Source organism: Echiichthys vipera (assembly GCF_963691815.1).
Source record: "Echiichthys vipera genome assembly, chromosome: 6".
Classification (NCBI taxonomy): domain Eukaryota; kingdom Metazoa; phylum Chordata; class Actinopteri; order Perciformes; family Trachinidae; genus Echiichthys; species Echiichthys vipera.
In genome coordinates this window covers 9622211-9640559 of record NC_139831.1, presented here as the reverse complement: position 1 = coordinate 9640559, position 18349 = coordinate 9622211, and the positions used below count along the sequence as shown (strand labels likewise).

The 18349-nt window shown below is 39.6% G+C and overlaps 2 protein-coding genes across 3 annotated transcripts; one reads left to right on the top strand and one right to left on the bottom strand.

Moving 5' to 3' along the window:
- Positions 1–33: 33 nt before the first annotated feature.
- Positions 34–5654, bottom strand: clic2 (chloride intracellular channel 2). The gene is made up of 6 exons (XM_083914819.1): positions 5386–5654; positions 3987–4096; positions 2428–2553; positions 2238–2338; positions 1609–1790; positions 34–631 (listed from the first exon to the last, which is right to left on the bottom strand). Exons 1-6 carry the CDS (start codon positions 5437–5439, stop codon positions 470–472), a joined length of 735 nt encoding a protein of 244 aa, XP_083770945.1. The 5' UTR covers positions 5440–5654; the 3' UTR covers positions 34–469.
- A 5172-nt stretch (positions 5655–10826) lies between these two features.
- On the top strand, positions 10827–16334 carry LOC310948466 (protein eva-1 homolog C). Of its 2 annotated transcripts, XM_083915609.1 has the most exons (8): positions 10827–10936; positions 12029–12234; positions 12921–13044; positions 13381–13533; positions 13707–13850; positions 13928–13999; positions 14085–14165; positions 15218–16334. In XM_083915609.1, the coding sequence occupies exons 1-8, from the start codon at positions 10849–10851 to the stop codon at positions 15601–15603; spliced, it is 1254 nt and encodes a 417-aa protein (XP_083771735.1). In that variant the 5' UTR covers positions 10827–10848; the 3' UTR covers positions 15604–16334. The 2 variants fall into 2 exon arrangements, with proteins under 2 accessions (XP_083771735.1, XP_083771736.1); XM_083915610.1 differs by lacking the exon at positions 14085–14165.
- The last annotated feature ends 2015 nt before the right edge of the window (positions 16335–18349 follow it).

Sequence of the window (18349 nt, the reverse complement as noted above, 5' to 3'; positions counted from 1 at the left end):
ACATCCACGCACAAAAATCAAGGTCACGACAAATCGATTTGATATTTTTTATTAGTGTGACAGAGACCATTGAATCATACCAGTGTGTTTCATGATTTGTGAACGTTTCTGCAGCTGCTGCTCACACTAACACAATCATATATTAATGAGGGTGTTTAGATCATAAAAGCGTGGAAAATATCTATTTACACTATGAACAAAAACAATAAATTGCACATTTGGCCTTTTTTTCAGCGTGGCATAAAGATACCAGCTGTCTGTGAGTGAGTACGGATAAACAGTCGATACATGCAACAAGTAAAACTTCAGCGTGTCCCAAAGTCTGACAGCAACAACAGGGGAAGGTTTGACAGGTGGAAAAGTGTCGGATTCATCGCAGCGGTTTATTCTTGTAGGTTGCAGCGCCCTCCACAGGTCGCCATCCTTACACTGTGAGTGAAAACAGGTCGTTATTACAGAGTCAAAGGTTTTATTTCCTCTGGTTGGCCACGCTGAAGTACGCCTTCTCGATCTCAATGTCGGCTGGACACGTCTGTTTGAACTCCTCCCTCTCGTAGGCGTTTTGAAGGTACCGCCACACGCCTGTGAACTCTGGCGGGATGTCAAAGTCACAGTACTTCTTGGAAGCAACCTGAAATGAATGAAAGGAAGATCTAAATTATAGAGTAGCTCACACAGGGCACATAAAGAAAGTAAAACTACCAAAACAACAATGTAAGATATATGTTAAACGGTTCAATGTTCTTATATTGCATCATATTTTATGTATAATATAATATAAATATTTCTCTTTAGTGCAGTGAAGTAAACAAATAAAGTATCACAACACTCAAATAATCAAGTGAACTGTAAAAAACTCCTGAAAGCTAAAGTATTATTGGCAAAGTGTACATAAAGTATCAAAAGTAAAAGTATTCATTCTGCATCATTATGCATTTGGCCTTCTGGTGTAGTATTATAAATGAATCCTGATGCATCAGTGATTAAACAGCATTTTATTGTTGCAGCTGTCGAGGTTTTAACTACTTAATACACAGTTTGATCATTTAGTCCAGGGTCACAAGATGAATCTGAGCGGACTGATTGAAAACGTAATTTAAACGAGGAAAGGAAAAGATGACGATTGAAGAAACGCATTGGTATTAATGTTTTGGACTTCTCTTTAATGTTTTCTTTTCCTTCTTGTGTTTGGTGAAATATTGGTTAATTGTTAAATTTAACATAAATTATCTGAGAAGTTTAGATGAATAATCTATTAAACTCTATTAAAGCTGGGAGAGCTGCAGGAGGAGTTTTTTTTGTGTTAGGAGACAAAAAGGTTGGAAATCGCTGTTTTTTATGGTCTTTTATAATAAATTGTATTGTATAAAATGATCATGTTTTTTATGTAAAATATAAATATGAAAAATAACATGTAACTACAGATCAGTAGGAGTAAAAAGTTTTTTTCCCTAGAAATTTAAAGTAGCATAAAATGGAAATACTAAGTAATTAAATTACCTTAAAATTGTACTTATGTAAAGTACTTGAGGACAATTACTTCGTTACTTCGTCTTCAGACAGACGACAAACTTTAACCCCAAGGTGAAAACACGGATGCTGTCTCACCCTGATAACGTGCAGTTTGGGCAGCAGGTTGCAGTCGGCTAAGGTGAGGCGGTCGCCGTCCAGGAACTTCCTCTTGGAGACGGTGATGGTTTCTCTGGAGTTGTGGTCGACCTCCTCGGGGAGGGGCGAGGTCAGGTAGGTGTCCAGGCGCTTAAACTCCCGCAGCAGGTTTTTCTCGTGGACTGGAGAAACACAAAGATATGTTTTTCTTGAAATCGTGTGTGTTGTAAAATACCTACACTATTGATTGATTTGATTATTATTATTGTGTCCTGCATATATAATATGTATTATATTTAAAGTGTAACTTCGCCCCCTGATCTACTAAATTTGATGACATAGAGACGTCCCAACCTCTTCGACTACACCTCATCATAGGACTTTCAAGGCTAGGGCTGATTTAAAACAGTAGGGGGCGTGTTGAGCCATTTTCAACCCATGAAATTTTTATAAAGTTGCTGTGAAATATCAACATTACCTCCAGCATGGATGTGTTTCATCACAGTACAGTCGTATTATTTAGTTTACAGCTCAATAAACAAGTTCAAGTGTGCAGTACCTCTTTAAGTTAGGACAAATGAAAAGGTTGTGAGTACATGTTAAATTCATTTCAACAGTATCCAACTTACAGGCTATGTTCGGACTGTTCTTAATGAAAGCAGAGAACTTTGCAAAAATGTCAGCGCCCACGTCAAAGGACTCTTTGTTCAGCGGGCTGAGGTGAGGATACCTGCGGGGAGAGAAGAAAGCCTGGGAGTTAGGTTGTTTGATGAGAATAAGCCTGATTTATATTTGTGTAATGATTAAACACAACACTACCTGGGAGGAGCCAATGTTTGCTCAAGAAACTCCTCGATTTTGATGAAGTCTGTTTTGAGCGTGCCGTTGTAGAGGAGGAACGGAGGGTTGGTCCCCGGGGCCAGGTCTTTGAGCTCAGCCGGCTTCCTGGAGAGAGGACGAAGAATGGTGAGAGAGGACTCAAAGATTCAATTCAATTTAGATTCAAATAAATCAGTTCAAAAGCAGCATGGACATGGGAAACGTGTGATATGTTTAAATAACCAAATCCAGTGTGAAGAGAACAAAACAAACATGTACATACAATATGAAAAGATCTACTCGAATAAAGTGTAAACAGAGCTGTGATCAAATGTATGAATGAAAATAGTTAAGTTTAACAGAATATGTTGTAACAATTATATACATTAAAGCCTATATATATTAATCTGCTGATTATTTTCTTGATTAATTGATTAAACTATAAATCACAGAAAATGTGGATAATTTTCCCAAAAGTCCAAGAAAACGTCCTTGAATGTCTTTTTTGTCCACAAATCAAAGATTTTCCGTTTACTGTCATAGAGGAGAAAAGTAACCAGGAAATATTCACATTTAAGAAGCTGAAATAAGAAAATTTGGTCTTTTTTTTCCTTCAAAAATGACTCAAACCGTTAATCGATTATCAAAATAGCTGTTGATACTAATTACTAATAATTGATTGATTAATCGACTAATCGCTCTAATATATATAAATCTCTCTCTTTATATATAGAGAGAGATTTATATACAAAAAACTAAATCGTGGATATTGCGGTTAAAAAAAGGAAACACAAAGTATAAAGTACAAATCAGAGAGAACTGTGTAAACACTGACTTCTTTTTTTAAAGGGATGTATTTAAAAGTATCTGTTCCTTATGTTCGTACGTGGTCGGTGCAGGAGTAGATTTAACGACTTTGTTCAATCAGAGCGTTATCGAGCACGTCAAAGCTCAGAGCGTGTTGGTTATCGAGGCTGTCAGAGCCAAAGGAGGCTCTTATGGATTAATGATTTCAACACAGAAATCTGGCTGTTGGTTCAGTTATAAAAACACACAGCGCTGCCTGGGAGTGGTCGACTCTTTAAAAGGCCTGTGTGTGTGTGTGTGTGTGTGTGTGTGTGTGTGTGTGTGTGTGTGTGTGTGTGTGTGTGTGTGTGTGTGTGTGTGTGTGTGTGTGTGTGTGTGTGTGTGTGTGTGTGTGTGTGTGTGTGTGTGTGTGTGTGTGTGTGTGTGTGTGTGTGTGTGTGTGTGTGTGTGTTCTGAATCATTCAATTATCAGCATCCTTTCAAAGTTTCCTGCTCTTATTTGCTCACCGGCAATGACCCTGAGAATATCACACAATAAAGACTGGATTAAAGAAGGTGTTTGTTTGACAGCGACACAGAGCTCTTTGTACACGCTGGCGTGAGCAACACACCTATTGATAAGTGAGAAATGATTTTGGGTTACACTCAATTTCTCTCTCATTTGCTTCTTAATAGAGTTCTGTGTGAAAGTCCCCACGACCAGATGCTCAGGAAGTGTTGTTTAAATTATATTTTAGAGGAGGGGCGCTTACTTCCTCATGTCAACAGTGGTCACTGTAAACTTGACTCCTTTCAGCCACAAGACCATGAAGAGCCTCTGACAGAAGGGGCAGTTCCCCAAGTTCTCACCATCGTGACCAGCCTGAAAAACACAGAAAGTAAAGTTTCATTTTATGACCGCATGAGCCACAAATGCCCTGCTTTAGTGAAGCAATGTCTCTTCTGTGTTCTGAGTGATTTTGGAAGTGAAAGGCGAGTTTTCCTGGGCGGTTTCCTCCACAGAAGAAAAACAGGCATTGTTTTGAAGCAGAGAACAGCAGACGCTAACATTTGCTCTCTTTTCTCTTGATGTCAAAGGAATAGTTTGACATTTGGAAATTATTTGCTTTCTTAGTTGAGAATATTGGTACAATTCTCATTGTTGTAAGCTAAATAAGAGAAGAGCCAGCAGCTTGTTAGCTTAGCATAAAGACTGGAAACAGGGGGAAACAGCTAACCTGTCTCTGTCCAAAAGGTAACACAAGTTACCAACCAGCGCCAGTTTACGACAGAACTATGGCTGCAAATAGCGATTATTTTCATTACTGATTCATCTGCAGATTATTTTCTCAATTAATTGTTTGCTCTATAAAATGTCAGAAAATAGTGAAAAATGTCCATCCCAGTTTCTCAAAGTTCAGTTCTACACTCTTCCACCAAGTTTCATGGAAATGGGACGAGCAGTTTTTCGGTAATCCAGCTGAGAAACCGACAAACCAAACTGAAAACATGACCTCCTTAACAAAAGTGACAACCCGATCATTTAAGAGACTGAATGTTGAATGTTTGATTTACAAAGAGACATCATGTACCGTCCACCACACATTGTACTGTCTTCACTTGACCTTGTTTTATTTATCCTATCTCTGCCTCTGCACAGATGACATTTACAAGGTAAAGCCCAAAGAGAATGAAGAGTTAATGTTTGACTATTAGGCAACAACGTGAAGTGAGGAATTGGAAATTTGTCTGTGTGACTTCTTGATACAGAGGACTATATCTGAATGTGTGCGTAAGTAAAGTGGGTGTGCCTGGTTGAGGCTGGGGGCCAGTCCCCCCGCGTGCTCTCAGCTCAGTCTGGGTGTGCGATGATAACGTGGACCATCTGTCTGTGGTCAGAGGTCGCTGATAAAAAAGGTGCTCTGACCCTCAGCTGGGATACAAACACTTCAGCACCTGTAGGTGGCACCCATTAAAATGAGTTGTCCTGTGATTGAGCATACAGCAACGTACTGTAGCTCTTTTTACTGATCCTTTCCCTCTAAAAAAGAGGATATACGAAGGATAAATTGGGAGCCATTTCATGTGGAATTGAATTATTATAACTGACTTTCCTTCACACGTTACAGCCAAGTTCTCCTTTCAAGTAGAAATTGGAAAGAAGTGACTGACCTTAATGAACAACTCGATGCTTGGCTCCTTGTCAGAGTTCTGCCGAAGTGCCATGTCGTCCAATAAAAAAAAGTTTAATTCACTTTTTTTTATTTTAAATTCCTTTCTCCAAAGCTTCTACTTAAGTTCTTTGCACCCCTGAAGTCCACCCAGAGAGCTGGAGAGAGCCCGATCAGATAAGAGTGCCCTTGACGTAGTGCTGCTCTGGTTTCAAAAGTCTCTGCGGTCGTGGATGTCAGGAGAAGAAAGTGTCACACCTCCTGGCTGCTTGTGTTTTGTCTGAGGGCTCCTTGGAGGCTATCGCTTTGAACATACTTCACAAGTCAGGGGAGAGGGAGGATCCAGAGGAATGGGCGGGGTACCCACTCTTATATACCCAAAGCCAAATTCTATGAGCTTAAAATAGGTTTCTCTGCTTATTGCAATACACAGGAACCGATAACAGCATGTGACTCAAAACACACAAATTCAGACGATTCATTTGTGCCGCTCACATTCCAACACTGTTAGATATGAAGGGAATAATAAATCAAGAAGGCTGCACTTGATACAAAGCACTCACTGAGAAAGTTGCATTAGTCTCATTAATGTAAAAACGTTTTGTTTTGACTACAATAATGTACCTGAACAAAGGGTTTAAAAGTCAAAGACATCTTTCCAAGTGTGTGTGATATTAATGGTGATTCATGGTTATATTTTTGCTGCAATGATGAACTAATAATGATAAAATACACACTCATGTGGTGCTGGGTACCACTCCCCTCAGCCAATGTTCAGTTCAGTGACTGTATTGTCCCAAAGTTCCTGCACATTAATTACGCAGATCACAATAGTATGCGATCTCTAAAAGTCTAAATTTACATGTGCAAGTAAGCTGAGTTACTGCACAGGGGACGGAGGAGTTTTTTCTCCTATTGCTCTTGAACCGAGGGTAATCTGAATCTACGGCCTGAGGGGAGACTTTAAAACGCAAAGTGAGAGGGTGATTTGTGCGATCTAATCTAGACACCCGCTGCTCAAAGATCTGTAGATACCAATCACCTTTCATTTCATATTATTTGTTCCTGATATTCAGGTTACCATACCAGACAATCACTGTTAATGTAAGATCAGACTTGATAAAAGATTTATAAAACTAAGATAAGTTTCCCATCTTCATTTAAAGTGTTTAATTTCATAAGGAAATACACACGTTGCTGACCCCAGACTGCTTTAGAATTGGCATCAATAGTTTTATCAATGACTCCACCGATGCTCTGATTCTGGACAAACTACAATACCAGTTCCTTTGATGAAGGTCTGATAAGGTGGGAGTGATTTCCTAAAATCTCTGTGGTGTTTAATTTTGAGAAATCCCTGTCCTTGTTCCTGCCAAGAACAAGAAACTGAAGCTACAGTTAACACGGGCTCTACAAAACGTGTAAATTGAAGACGTTGCCTTCCACGTTCAGGTGGAAGAGGCAGAATTTGGCGTTAACAGTATGAAAGCATGGATCCACCTGCCTGGTGATGGCGATGTATGGGTGTGGGGGACATTTTCTTTGCATGCTTTTGTTTCTTCACACCATCAAAGTAGCTTTGTTTCCCTGTATACTGAGTAATGCGTACAGTAAAACTAGCTTCACCTTGACTTGTGACATTAAAATGCTGTGAATGCATCCGTAATGATAATCAAATAACAATATGACACTGGGATGACTAACTCTGATTTTATTTGTCATCCTTTAAGTGCCGATCTTACGTTAATATTTTAGCTAGAAAAAGTTTAAATACAGGACAGTAGTTTTACATTGGGGTATTTGCTACTTTAACTTTTTTTAAAATAGTACTCTGAGTATTTCTACCACAGCTGAGTATGTTCAATTCAATTCAATTCAATTTTATTTATAGTGCCAAATCATAACAAAAGTTATCTCAGGACACTTTACAGAGTAAGCATAGACCCAACAATTCCTCCGTAGAGTACGGTGGCAACGAAAAACCTTCCCTTTAACAGGCAGGAACATCAGACAGACCCAGCTCTGTGGAGGACGGACATCTGTCTGCACCGGAGAGAGGAAGAAAAGGAGAGAGAAAGAGAGAAACACAAAGATAGACAAAAGACAGAGAGACTGACACACTTCCAGAGATGCAAGCAGCCAGCGAGTAACAGTAACTATAACAATATCTATAGTAATGTGAACATGACCCACATGTTATGGCAGTCTACACAGCAGAACAGCAGGAACACGCACATCCAAGGTGACAGAACATGAAAATGATAATAATTATGACAAACATAATGTAGTATATATATATATTTATAGTATAGTATAGTATAGTATAGTGTATATTTGTCTATACTGTATAAGGTTTACTACTCTATTGTACCAACAGAAAAGGTCAGGATGGGTCTTGTCACTATTCTTTCAAACAAAGACGGGATATTTCAGGGGTATTTTGAGTAGAGGCACATGGTGAAGGGAATCCCCTCAGTGCTGCGGGCATAAAAATGAAAATGAAAGAGGTGAAGGTTACTTTTCGATTGCTGATTCGTTTTGCATGAGTTGATGTGTGAAGGTATTAAAGATTGTTCTTTAAAGTTAAAGGCATTTGATATTTTTTCCACTGAATGTTTTTTGGTAATTAATTATTAATGATAAGTAAAGCTATGAATGAATATGGAAGTCAACTTTCATCTCATGACCCACAGGTCCTCAGAGAGTTTGGGAGTGAGGGCTCAGTTCAGCTTGTGTGTTTCTTGCCATCACTTACAGTAAATAGGAGAAGGGACATTTCATAGTAAAACTCCCCTTGCGGTGGGTTATACTTCCCTAAAGAAACAAGACCAACATCATGGGCAAATTATGCAATACATAAGAAAAAGAAGATATGAGGCTCTGTGCCCCGTGCACTCTGTGTTACGTGGATCTGTGCCATGAAAAACAAAACCAAATTCCAAACAAATCCTGGAAATTTGATGAATAACACTCGACCATCACAGGAAATATAACGGAGGCAGAGAGAGAAAAAACAAAACATCCTCCTCTTTCCTTTTAAATATCTACAAAGTGAGGGAGGTTATGGCCGGAGATTTTCCAAATGTCTGAAAGCTAATCTCTCTTTCCACACGGTGGTACCACCACTCCTCCAAGTAGAGTCTGAAGGGATAATTATTCTCTTTATTTACACTTCCTATGGGAGGTGAATGGAATTTTACAGGAGTATAACGTGGGAGTGTCACTCTTACTTACATACGTGATTAAAACCTCCTCAGCCTCCATTATTATGTCCACTCTGCCGCACAGGGAGTGTTTTATTGGAGCGTGAGTGATAAATGACTGGAGTGACATTCAGATATTAATTTTTATTCACCATCACAAGTGGCTGCAAACGCTGATAATGTCACAGTCAGCAGTGGTGAATGACTTCACATTCATTATGCGTCAGTGTTTGGTTGGTATGACAACAGCCGTGTCACACACACACACACACGGGTTGAGTAAGAGAGGAAATTAAGGTTAAAACTGCTTTTATAGTAAACTGAAACCAACTGATTCTGGCTACGCAGAGAGGACATTCAACAGGAGAGATTTCCTGAGTATTTCTGGAAAAAACTTGTCAATGACCTTTAACTTCCTCTTCCACTGACAAAAAGATAGGAAAGCCCTATTTCATGGAGAGGGATACACATATCTCCACTGGACACACACAGCAGCTGGAAGTGACCTCCTGGAAACAAGTGCCTTATCTCCACAAACAGGACGCTCCCTGTTGACAGCCCAGTCCAAGAGAATGAGTCCTGATTTTGACATTACGCACACACGCACACACGCACACACGCGTTCAACATGCCAGTGAGCCATTCTATGTGGCTATCTTTTGTAATTTCTATATAGAAAAAGCAACATTTTGGACATATACAGTGTATTCGTCAGGCATCAATTAATAGGTTCAACATTTTGGAAAATTCACTTTTTGCTATCTTTCCAAGACTAGAGTTACGCGAAAAGATCAATACAGCACGTGTCTGTGAGCCAGGTTTGAAGTGGAGCAGGGAGGTGACCTGGTCTGGCTTTGTCCAAAGGGTGGTGTGATTTGGACTTAACACGTTGTGTTTTGTACAGCACCATACATAGAAATCTAAAATGTGCTTTATCTATTTTTACTAGTGAACAACAGCGGCGCAAAGGGACTTCCTGGAGTCTGCTAGGTCTGGTGCCACTGTGCGCCAACAGAGGCGTTTACTAAAACTGGCAATCTCCAGCTCAACACAAAACTCCAGCCATAAAACTTCAAATAGATACTTTTCCTCAGCAGCCATTTACACCTCCTCCTACTGCCGCATGAAAACTATTGTTATTGTGTGCATGGATATATATTGTAAATAAATATTTTGTTAATAGTGAATTAATGAGCCGTAGAGTTTGGCAGTAGGCATTTTCTTGAGATTTGGAAAGAGGAAGGCTAACTGTTTTCCCTACTCCAAATAATAATAATAATGCTTTATTTTTAAGATGGGGATAGTGCACTTTAATGAGCATTGATATTTACATATCTCTGTAAACATGGTGATCATAGCAAAGCTGCTAATTTGCCTCCGCAGTGCAGGGAGCTCATAGCATGGGAGGTTCGCGGAGATCCGCTGGATGATGCAAAACACGTTGTTTCCTGTCATCACAATCTGCTCCTTTTCAGCGGACCTCTGCTGCTACAGTATGGATTTTCACCGCAGAGGGAAGCCAAACACACCGCTGCCATGACACAGAGACCGATAAAATTTTTGGAAATGATCCCTTGAACACACAGACATGAAAAATGGCATTGGTCCTCTGATCAAACAATCTGACAAAAAGCAAATAAGTGCATTTCCCAAACTATTTCTTTAAACTCCGTCCTTTCCCCTCTTTGTCCTGAGCCAATACCAACGCTCTCTCTGCATAACAACAGACTGAAACCAGAGCCAAGAGGAGCTGCAGGAATCTAGTTTTCTTCCAGAACACTTGGATTTCAATATGATGAAAGATTATTAGGGATGTTTTGCCCAATGCCAAAATTAAACTGCCTAACGCAAGTTTAAGCCACTACCTGCAACAACCAATCAAAAAAGGAGTCACATCAAGAGGTTTTTTGCAGAATGTTGCTGTAATATAAAGATGTTTATTTATATTGTGAATTTAATATCTGACCAAAGTCAAAAACGTTGCCTTTTTATTAAATTTAGTGCTGACAGTTTGAGGGAGTTTGCGTTACTTAATTCACCTTCACATTTGTCAACTGGGTGAGCATGTGACAAGAAGAACGTAGAATAAATGTAAGTGCACAGACACACGGAGCTTATTTCATCTGCAGTCTGTTTTTTATTGCTAAAGGGGGGTGGCTGTTTTCTTGTAAACACAATGGCACCATTGACCTCTCAGCAAGTCAATAGCACAACAACTCATTACAACAACAGCCTGAGGTCTGTCACGCAGGATATGCACAATGACAGTGCCACGGTGTTACTGCTCGTTCTTATCTCTTCTTTTGGCTCTGAAGATTCACAACGCATATTCAGCTCCAGATTTCTCCCGTAAGTGTTTTGTTTTCTATTTTAATTATTGCTTTTTGTAGAAGAAAGTCAAAATGCTGAAGGGTTATTTTTCAGCTATAAACTTTAACTGCAAAGGAAGTTTCTGAGAGACATTAAGCATCCTCATTTCAGGACGGCTGCTGCAACTCATGCTGAAAGACCAGCATCAGGGTGAGGAGGCTGCTGATCTTAGATCTTCACAGAATAGATATACTCCCAAAGCATTAAACAAACTACAGTGGAGTTGTTTTGACTCCTGGCTTCACAATATGAAAGATGACATTATGATAAAAATCTATTGTGAGCACTGCGGTGTATCTCTCTATCAGACCTCAGCAGAGATTTCCATTTTTTTGTGCGGCTCCAGGCTCTGAGGGGATCTAATAATAGTTCATTGTGAGTGAGTGCCTGGTACTGCCGCACACACACACACGCACCCGCACACACACACGCACCCGCACACACGCACACACGCACACCCGCACACACGCACACACGCACACAGTCACTATTTATGAAAGGGTTTATAAATAATGTATTATTTAGTCAGAGGAACTGAGTCAACTGCTCATTTGTTTGTCAAGGAGGGAAAATAATTGCCTTGTTAGTAATAGAGCAAATATGAAATTTGTTTTATTACGTACAGTTACAAGTCAAACAGAGTTATACATAACTCCAGTTCAGTTTATTAACAAAACTGTTAACTGTTAAACTTTAAGACAACTACGAGCAGCTATTTGAAGCTTGTATATAGGAGCCCAGACACCAAGCAGATAACACAACAACAATTTGTATTATCTATTACAATTTAAAAGGATTCCAGAGTAACTCCTTTAAAAGTCTCCTGCTGTTTATAGTATTCAAGCTTTAACATATTTTAGTAGTTACGACTGTTTTTTGAAAGTAGACCAAGAAAGACATTTGTAGTGTTGTCAACCTCATTCCATGCCTGTGGACCTCTGCAGACCACTCAGAAGCTTGTACGTTTACGTTTTTTCCCCTTTATAAGATGCTTTTTCACCGTCTTATATGTATGTGAGGGAGAGTACATTGGAATGAGGTCACAGAGCATTACCTTGTGTTCTATTGTAGTGTATCTTCACACCATCCTGAAGAACCACACGGCTCACGCTTGTGAAGGAGACACGCTCGCCATCAACTGTCCCTCCAGGACGTCTGTGGCCGTCCTCTCAGCTTTCTACGGACGACGTGTTCCTAACCGGCATTTATGTCCCTCTGCAAACACAAACACAACTGTGGAAGAGGATAACGAATGCACTTCCCCAGTCGCTATCGAGGTACATCAGGCGTGTCAAACTCATTTTAGGCCATGGGTCACATTCAGCCCAATTTGATATCATGTGGTCTGCACCAGTAAAACCATTGCATAATAACTGATAATTATCACAAATTGTCCCTTTCTTTAATTTAATTGTAAAGGAGGATGAGGACATTCTGAAAACGTCCACAATTAATAGACGATCTATTTACAAAACAGAGGAAGAACAGAGATATCTTCAGAAAAATAAGTGTTCTTTCAACAATATGTCTCAGTTTTCACCTGTATTCTGGTTAAGATGGATAAATTGGTCAGTTTTTCTTGGAAAACATGAAACTCTGCGTCCACTTTTCTCCTTTTTGACCAAGACATCCACCAGCAGCTCCTGCATGAACAGTAGCCTGTCCGTAAGCCCACGGGATCTATGATAGCGTATCCAGCATAGGGCATGCTACTTTTATTAGGACAGCACGACCCCCAGGACTATTGAAATACTGCAATTAATGACTACTCTGCTATTTTAACACTTCAAAGTGTTACTGTCACTGCAAAGTCTTCCAGTGTGCTGGATTGGACCCCTCAACGGGACGGTTCTGGTATAAAGCCACAGTGAAAAGAATGAAAAATGGGTCTATGTTTTAGTAAAATGCTTTCATAATCCTCACAGAAGATTAGAAAAGTCAACATGAGTCCCTGTCCTTACAGAAAGTGCTGTCAGAGTGTCAGGATCGGCGGTCCTGTCACATCCCTGTCTTCAGTCCAGTGTTCGGACAGGACCCCTGTCCACTCATCAGCAAGTACCTTCTCGTCTCCTACAAGTGCAGACCAGGTATAAAACTGTAGGTTCTGCATGTTTAAGCCTAAACCTGATAACGATGTACTTCATATTAAAGTTGCAATTGCAAAGATCTCCGTTCCCTTCTCTTTGGCGGCAGCTATGGTGATAAGCAGTAATTGCATGTGTTATTTGTATCTCACTTTCACTTGTTTTTGAAGTTTCATAGTTTAAATAGTCTGTATTCATCGCTCTTTTTTTTGTTTGTGAGGCCATAGTAATGGTTTACTGGTAAAACAGTATGCGGCTCCACACACAAGATCATTAAAGTGTATTTACGAGATGTTCATCAAAATCTGTAATCCTGAGTCCATGTCATCGGTTTTTCAGAGCACCACCGCACGAGGCTGGTGTGTGAAAATGAGCGCCTGAGGCTGATGTGTAAAAACGAGACAGTCCTCGCCATCTACTCGGCCACGTTTGGACACCTGCTGCATGGCAGTCCTTACTGTCCCCAGGAACCTGGATCACACACTGACATGGGTCTGAAACTGGGCGCTTAAGTGTCATCTAGTGGCAAAATAGTGGAACAAATATCAGTTCTTGGTGTGCCCTGTTCATACATTAGAGCCAGGGCCTGATGTTACAATAATAAACTGATTTCTTATAACGAATGCATTACAGTCATTTAATTTACCAAATGTAATCTATTCCAGAGTGTTTGTCACCTTCGGCTCTGAGGAAGGTGTCGCGCAGGTGTCACAGCAGAGCGAACTGTTCATTAGTGGCTGATACTCAAACCTTCGGGGACCCCTGCTTCCCCGGCACCAGGAAACACCTGCGTGTGTCCTTCACTTGTGGTGAGTGACACAGCGGATGTTACTGCTTATGACGTGGTTTGCTGCATCATGTAAAAATCTCTCGTTTTTGTATTTAGTGCCACGGTATCTTCTGGAAGATGTGGGTCGAGGGTCAACGGATCCTTTCATGATCTCAGACTACACACATGGTGAGAGTAAGACTGACAGATTCACAGGTTTTGTTCATGCAGAGACTTTGACGGGTGTCTGAGCCCAGACCCCTCTCACCTGCAGGTGGATGGTACACTGGCCCCACCTACAGGCCTCAAAACGTGCTCTTAACCAACTCTCTGGAGATCATTGAAAAAGTATTGGGTATGTGCACTGACGCCTGTAGACCTCAGGCCAGGGTTGCATGGGCATCTCTTATCATTATTGTAGATCATATTTAAAGGGCCATACGGGTGTTTTATCATGTTTTGGCACAGACACAGTGGAAGAATTGGCTTTCCAAACGACTCAGAGTTAAATTTTCCTCTTTCTGCAAAACAATGAGCATATGACAATGATTTCACTTGTCTGCAGTTAAACTGCATAATAATAATTACATACATAACACACAATAATTTACATGACCGTTTTCCAAAACATGTCATGGTTTCTTTATTTTAATGAGTGTTTTTTTCACTTAATTTCAGTCACGTGGTTGTCTCCTTTCAGTTTATGACAGTATATTAAAATCAACCTGCTCATCATGAGCAATGCGTACAGCTTATGTCTTTTTTTTTTTCCTCCAAGGTATATTGACAAGAATTTGAGCTTATTTGAAAATTCCCCTAGATGGTGCGTTCATGTGCTGGTGGAAAACTCAAACATCCCTGACCATGAAGACAAACTATAGCGAATATGGACAAAATTTCATGTGAAATTTATATATTTTCGCAATAATGTTGCTCATACAGAACACACTCTAGAATCTTGGATGTTAAATATTTCTATCTGCACATGATCTAGAAGAATAAAGAAAAATATGTGCTTTAAATACAGGCAAAAAATACAAAATCTGACTAAAAAATGAAGACAATAAAAACAACTTAATGTTTCCTGTAATCAGTTGCCTATTTTGATTGAGTTTAAAGTCTCTGCATGTTGATTTTCACACAGTAATGAGAGGAAATTGAGTTAATGGCTGCTTGGGAAGTTAGTTAAAGAATGTAAAAAAATACATCATTTAAAAAAAATGAATAGCAAGCAGTAATGTAATTTGTAGAAAACTGGTTGACGCATGTAAAAACACCAGTATGGTCTTTTAGAGAATAACCCTGTGCAGAAGTCAAAAAAGGATGGACAACTGTGAATTTGCTGTCTTGTGCCTAATTTTGATTTAAGTTCGATGCATGATCATCCCATGCCTCAATCTCTTCCAGATCTTCCAGAGAGAGTGGCTCTGTACTTTGTCTCAGGCATCTGTGCTGGTCTGGTTTTTCTGCTCTGCCTGTTTGGTATTCGCTCCACACTAGTGAAGGATGTTAAAGATCTGGTTTCTGACCTGAAGGATGAGCTGAAAGCTTCTCGCAGACAGCGCAAGGAGCTCATGGAGGACCTCTTTGATGACGACATCTCAGACACGTCGTCCTTCCGTCAGCTCACACAGTCATACCGCACAACAGAAATCCTCAGTCCTCCCACTCTGACGGTAGAGATGGTCAGTCGTGAGGTGGAGCAGACGAGGGATCAGCCCAACGGAGACATTTGGCCACATCGAGACTCCAGCCCTTACGCCATTCATAAGATTAAAACTTACAACGATTGAGAGAAGTTGTACGTATGAGTGAAACTACGGCTAAAGCATCCTACTGCTAGGACATTTCAGTTGTGGTGGACACAACTTATTTTACCCATCCATGTATTGTCCTTCATTACCAAATTAAATACAGTGCTTTATTAATTACAATAGTTATTAGGATTAGAATCAGATGATTTCTTCTTTAAATTAATTTGAAATGCAATAGTTTTTTCTTAAACAACAGTGGGGAAAATGATTCAGCCTCAGCTAATTTCCTGCCTACATTTGTTTTTGTTCAAGATGTCAAAGCCGGTATATACTGTACTGTACATTACAAAATAATTCATTCTAAATAATAAAGACTGTTTTAGTGGGGTGAGAATGGTGGTCTAATTGCAGTGGTGTCTATATTTAATAAGCAACTGAATACCTAATACACAGTAAACCTGTCTGTGACAGACATTATGTCTGCAGCACTTTAAATTATCTTACAGGTGCACTCTGGAGTTATCCAGCAGCCTTTGTTACAACCTACTACACACACACTACTATACACCTCAGTGGTGAAATGTACATTTACTGAAGTAGGCCTACATATCTAATGTACTTTACTTGAGAATTGAAATTCCTGCCACTTTCTACTTCTACTCTACATTTCATTTCTACGCTTCCTGCTGCTATTATCACTATTACTCATACAAACTATCTATTTTTACTTTATTTATTGTCTTTTTTTTCTCTATGCCTTTGTATCAAGTATTAAGTATTCTTATGTAATGCCATTATAATTGGATGTGTATTGTTTTCTGAAAGGAGAACTGACTGTCTTTACACACATATCTATCTTTGTCAAGTATGATGCCACACTGTTCTGGTTGTACTGTATTTGTTTAAATTGCAAATAAAGAATATAATAAAAAACTAAAATAAAAAAAACCTCAATATATACTATCATTAGTTTTATAAATTATAAAATTTGGAGCCATAAAACCACTCATCAGTCAGTAATATATCTCATCATATCACAGCTGTTATTACCACTACTCATCATCATTCTACCATATTAACTGCCATAACATATGAGTCATACTCACATTACTATAGATATTATTATAGTTATTGTTACTTTTGTGGTTGCTTGCATCTCTTGAAGTATCTCTCTGTCCATCTGTGTGTCTGTTTTTGACTCTCCCTGTCCATCTCTCTGTCTTTTCTCTCTTTCTTTCTCCTTTTCTTCCTCCCCAACCGGTGCAGACAGATGTCCGTCCTCCTGCCTGTCAAAGGGAAGGTTTTCGTTGCCATAGTAACAACGGTCATTGAGTGTGGTCTATACCTGACTTTTAGATAACTTTTCTATGATTTGGCACTGTAAATAAAATGTTATTATTCTGCATATTATGATGTATATGTGTTAAATGCTGTCACAACTGCAGTCTAGAGATGAAATGTTCATAATTGCCATAATCTCTGCTCCACACTCCGAGGCAGAAGATGGCGTCGTTTGTCTCAGACTTGTTGTCAACCGCCGCCAGGAATCAAGCTGATGAAGCCGAATCCACGAATAACTGAGCAGGGACGAGGAGGGAGTCCACCGTAAACTCTCCTGTAGCTTGAATCAGCCACAACCCGCCAGCAATGTAGTTGTTCCGTGACACAGAAGACAAACCGGATACTTAAAGGGTTTTGACAGAATGGCGCACACTAACCGGAATACTTTGACTTCCCGACTCTGTTGAATGTTTGTGCCCAGCAACAACAACCACAGCTGGCTAACAAGCTAACAAGCTAACGGGCGGGTTAGCATTAGCAACCAACCGCTGTCACCCCGGAAGGCCGCCACCGCTGCGCCGGGTGGGAAATTAACTTTCTCTCTGTCGTGTCTGGGCTGAACCAACACTAAGTCGCTAGCCAATGATAAATTGATATTTATCATACATCGGTAAGAATGGAGTCCTCTTTGGGGATAAGCGACGAAGAGTGCTTGGCAATATCCTTTTTGAATTAAGTTACAGCCTTTTTTTAATTTATTTTTTTACATGTTTTTCCCCCTCCAATTCGCTTTAGTCCGTTGGCTGACGTTAGCTTTGACGACAGTTAACACCAGCTAATGTCAGTTGAATTCAGTTAACATCAGTTAATGCCAGTTGAAGTCAATATATTCAGTTAATGTCAGTTAACATCAGTTAATGTAAGTTGAAGACAGTTAACACCAGCTAATGTCAGTCAAAGTCAGTTAATGTCAGTTGAACTCAGTTAATTCCAGTTGTCAGTTAACTTCAGATAATGTTAGTTGAAGTTAGTTAACACCAGTTACTGTCAGTTGAAGTCAGTTAATGTCAGTTAATACCAGTTGTCAGTTGAATTCAGTTAACACCAGTTAATGTCAGTTGAAGTCAGTTAATGTCAGTTTTAGTCAGTTAGCACCAGTTAATGTCAGTTGAACTCAGATAAGACCATTTAATTTCAGTTGAAGTTAGTTAACGTTAGTATTAACATTTAGCAATTCATCTAACTTGACTTGATAACTGGGTACGTTGACTGTATTTTCCAGCTTAATTAGCTTGGTAGCTTGTGAGTTTATTAAACTGGTTGGTTTAAAGCTACAGTTGACTTTGAATTCAGATCGCTACTAACTACACAAATATGACCAATCTCATCTGAGTTAACTAATTAAACCTGTTTGTTCTTGAACAGAATAACTTGAGCCATGTTTTCTTTTAAGTTACAGTGTTTGCTACTAACCAACTCAGCCTCTCTCTTTTATTTTCCAGTG

Bases quoted from the DNA above. Each gene is read 5' to 3' on its own strand.
- clic2 (XM_083914819.1), bottom strand. From the start codon at position 5,439: ATGGCACTTCGGCAGAACTCTGACAAGGAGCCAAGCATCGAGTTGTTC. The intron at 2,554-3,986 runs GTAAGCGCCCCT...TCCTCTCTCCAG, and splicing joins ACCACTGTTGACATGAGGAA to GAAGCCGGCTGAGCTCAAAG. The intron at 2,339-2,427 runs GTAGTGTTGTGT...CTCTCCCCGCAG, and splicing joins CAAACATTGGCTCCTCCCAG to GTATCCTCACCTCAGCCCGC.
- LOC310948466 (XM_083915609.1), top strand. From the start codon at position 10,849: ATGACAGTGCCACGGTGTTACTGCTCGTTCTTATCTCTTCTTTTGGCT. The intron at 13,045-13,380 runs GTATAAAACTGT...TCGGTTTTTCAG, and splicing joins CTCCTACAAGTGCAGACCAG to AGCACCACCGCACGAGGCTG. The intron at 13,851-13,927 runs GTGAGTGACACA...TTTTGTATTTAG, and splicing joins GCGTGTGTCCTTCACTTGTG to TGCCACGGTATCTTCTGGAA.